This window comes from Capsicum annuum, unplaced genomic scaffold (assembly GCF_002878395.1).
Source record: "Capsicum annuum cultivar UCD-10X-F1 unplaced genomic scaffold, UCD10Xv1.1 ctg83028, whole genome shotgun sequence".
Classification (NCBI taxonomy): domain Eukaryota; kingdom Viridiplantae; phylum Streptophyta; class Magnoliopsida; order Solanales; family Solanaceae; genus Capsicum; species Capsicum annuum.
This window is the reverse complement of record NW_025893867.1, coordinates 1-3,646: the sequence shown is the minus strand read 5'-3', so window position 1 is coordinate 3,646 and position 3,646 is coordinate 1. Positions and strand designations below refer to the sequence as shown.

At 40.2% G+C, this 3,646-nt stretch overlaps 1 protein-coding gene and 1 pseudogene across 1 annotated transcript; one reads left to right on the top strand and one right to left on the bottom strand.

The window, feature by feature from the left end:
- LOC107856847 lies at positions 1–1,694 on the bottom strand (annotated as a pseudogene).
- A 1,010-nt stretch (positions 1,695–2,704) lies between these two features.
- On the top strand, positions 2,705–3,062 carry LOC124895579 (uncharacterized mitochondrial protein AtMg01250-like; the record flags this gene model as incomplete). The annotated part of the gene is made up of 1 exon (XM_047406011.1): positions 2,705–3,062. A coding segment is annotated over exon 1 (358 nt), but the record flags the coding sequence as incomplete, so codon positions are not given.
- Positions 3,063–3,646: the final 584 nt, after the last annotated feature.

Genomic DNA, 3,646 nt, shown 5'->3' with positions numbered 1-3,646 from the left:
CGTTTTGTTTCTAGCTATTCATCAGCAGTGTGTTGTTTGCAACCCTTAGGTCCATAATGCTGGGAGCTTCGCTTCACCGTCTTTCCACAAAGGTAACAATAATGATTCTGGCATGCCCAGCAGAATATGTGATTGTTATTGCCAGCCTGTCACGATGGCAGCAAACGGAAAGGGCAACGAATTAGAAAAAGGAAAATGCAGAGAGTAGAACAGTTCAAAGCAGTGGCGGATTCAGGATTTAGACATAGTGAGTAATAAGGTCAAAATGTAGGTTCTAAAAATTATATTTAACCTTGTATATCCTTCATTTTGATGTTTCGGAAACAGCCCCTCTACCATTGTAAGGTATGGGTAAGATCAAAGAGGCGTGCAGAACGTTTTCTAGAGAAGAACACTGAGCATCCATCTTACCTTTGCGTTCATTTGGCGACGATTAGGGCATGAATGAGCACAATTAGGAAGATTTTGAGCTTGAATCTGACCGGTAACTTGGCGAGCATTAATCCTCTCTACCCACATCTGATGAACACGATTAGGAAGCATTTGAGCTTGAAGCCGAGCTTGAATCTCACCGATAGCTTGGCGAGCATTAACCCTCTCTTCCCACATCTGAGCGACAAAGCGGCGAGCATTAATCCCCGCTCCCCACATCCGATCTGGCAGGAAAATTTCACAGCCCCCCTCCCTTTAACAATAAAAAAGCTCCTCAAGTAAGAACATAAAGCGAAATCTCAAGGTCATAAACAGAAGCAATATGTGAAGCAACCTATACTTGAGACTTGTACCAACCTGAAGTGCTCATATCCACTAATTGCCTGATTACAGCGATAGCAAAAGTATGTTCCACAGTTATCACACACCATCTTATTGCAGCCACCAATTCGCGAGATAGCCATCTTACATGAAGGGCATGTTCGCAACACGATGAATTTCCCGCATACTGAGAAGGTCATTGATCTTTTCTTTCTCACGCTGTCTTTGTCTATCTTCCAGTTGAGATGAATTCTGTCGCTCCTGATGCAATAGACAAAAAACACAAGAGGTCAGAATACAAACCACAAGGTACGTACTTTCCAAATAGACAAGTTATGAAAGTAGAACTATAGCCTTGAAGTGCAAAAACAGCTTCATAGACAGAAGTCTTAAAACTTGATGACAACGATCTCATAAAATGAAGCCAACCCAAGAAGACCAAAAAGATTGTAGCACTCGATTGTCAGTGATCAATAAATAATAATACTAGTAAGGAGAAGCATAGAGAATCAAAAAGAAGATACAGGAGAACGTTGAAATTATGAAAAGACTAATACCTGCAAAATAATAAGTTTCATTTCTGGCGTCATGCATGTAACTCCAACATGATGCTTGTCCCTGCACAGTGTACAAAAACTAAAGAAACATTTTGCACACTGGGCATGCTGATCTTCATCCTCGATGCATACTGTTTCACATCTTGGGAAGTAGCACACATCCTTCATCGATTCCAACGTTTTCTGTAACATCAATGACTCCCAGCGATCAAACTCCACTTCACCAAGGAACCGCTTTAGCAAACCTGGAGGAATCATACCTCCACATTTTGCCTTGGGGCACAATAGCTTGGTGATTGTACCTTCCTTGACATGCATGTCGAAGTAAGTTTTCATGCAATTCCAGCAAAAGAAGTGCTGACATGGCAACCTCACAAATTCCATACCTAATAAAAACAAAAGCTTCAGCAACCATTACCACTAAAGAGGTTATTGGATATCTGATATGTTCATGCCTAGTATGTATAAGAGAAGGAATGAGATAGGTATATATCTTTCTGTGTAAGTGTCTATTAAGAATTACTATTTTAACAGATACCTAACGATACCTGAAGTTTAAGCAATCTTCTTACCTTGCGGAAATGTTTCTACAACAAAGGAGTAAGGCTAACTAGATTACACTTGGGGATGATAACACTAGCTTTTTTTTTTACAGTTATTAAACACAGGCAATCACAGCAAGCTGTACTACAACTGATGGATAGGCAGAATGTGATGCAGACCGAGCATGAAGCAATTACAAATATTTTTGTTGATTATTATAGAGAGTTGTTGGTCACAAAAGTTACAAGAAGGACCCAGGCTTATTCTAAGGTCTTTTGGTGTGGGCATGTGTTAACTATCGTTGAGCAACTTGTACTGCTGCAACCGTACACCGAAAAAGAGGTGAAAGATTCAATGTTCAGCATCAATAGAAATAAGAGCCCAGGCCTGGACGGATATGGCAGTGAGTTTTTTCAGGACACTTGGAGCATTACAGGGAAAGATATTATTAAAGCTATGTTGAACTTTCTAGATAATGGCAAGTTACTTAGGCAAATTAATTGTACGATGATCTTACTAATACCTAAAGTGCCAATGCCTCAAAGTGCTAGTCAGTTTAGACCAATCTCATGTTGCAATGTATTGTAAAAGTGCATCTCCAAAGTGATATGTTTGAGACTGAGGGAAGCTATTAGTAGTCTAGTTGCTGAAAATCAGGCAGCGTTTGTGAAAGGGAGAAGTCTGATACATAATGTATTGATATGTCATGACTTACTAAGGCATTATACAAGGAAGTCATCTGCAAGGTGTTTGATAAAGATCGATTTAAAGAAAGCCTATGATATGGTGAGCTGGGAATTCCTTAGAGGAAGCACTAATAGGCTTAGGATTTCCTCGTAATTTTTACGCAAATGGTAATGAGCGGAGTCACAACCACCAAATTCTCAATCAAAGTTAATGGAGTTGGCCATGGATTCTTTGAGGGAAGGAGGGGGTTGAGGCAAGGAGGTCCTATGTCTCCTCTACTTTTTGTACTGGTGATGGAATATCTGTCAAGGACATTAAGGAAGATGAGTGAACTCCCTGATTTCAGGTTCCACCCTATGTGTAAAAAGACTAAGCTTACCCACCTGGTGTTTGCGGACGATTTAATGATCTTTTGCAAAGGGACTGCAAGCTCAGTTTCTCGGGTCATGGAAGCCTTGGATCACTTCAGCAAGGTTACTGGTTTGGAAGCGAACAATGATAAATCCAATATAATCTTGGCAGGTATGGACAATGAGACAAGAGCTACTATTTTGAGTAGGACAGGTTTCAAGCTAGGTACCCAGCCTATAGGTATTTAGGGGTTCCTTTTTCATCAGTTGGTAGAGAAGATTACTAACAAGATCAACAAGGGGTATGCAAAACATTTTTCATACGCTGGCAGATTACAGATTATCAACTCTGTATTATTTTCCATATTTAACTTTTGGGGAGCAATATTTGTGGGGGAGTAGTAATGAGAAAAAGAAGATAGCATTGGTGGCATGGAATACAGTGTGTTTGCCAACGAAATATGGAGGATTAAATATAAAGGGGTGCAGGAACTGGAATATAGCTTCAGTCGGGAAGTTGATTTGGCAATTGGCAAGGAAAAAAGATGTGTTGTGGGTGAAATGGGTGCACGTAGTGTATATGAAGAATGATGTTGACATATGGGCACACAAACCTGCCCCTACTAGTAGTTGGTATTGAAGGAAGTTGAATTCAATTAAAGTTCAACCGTTAGGATGGTATCACAGGGGGCAATACATACTAACTGACACTGGTGACTACTCAGTAAATAGGAGTTACAAGGCCTTGGTGGGTAT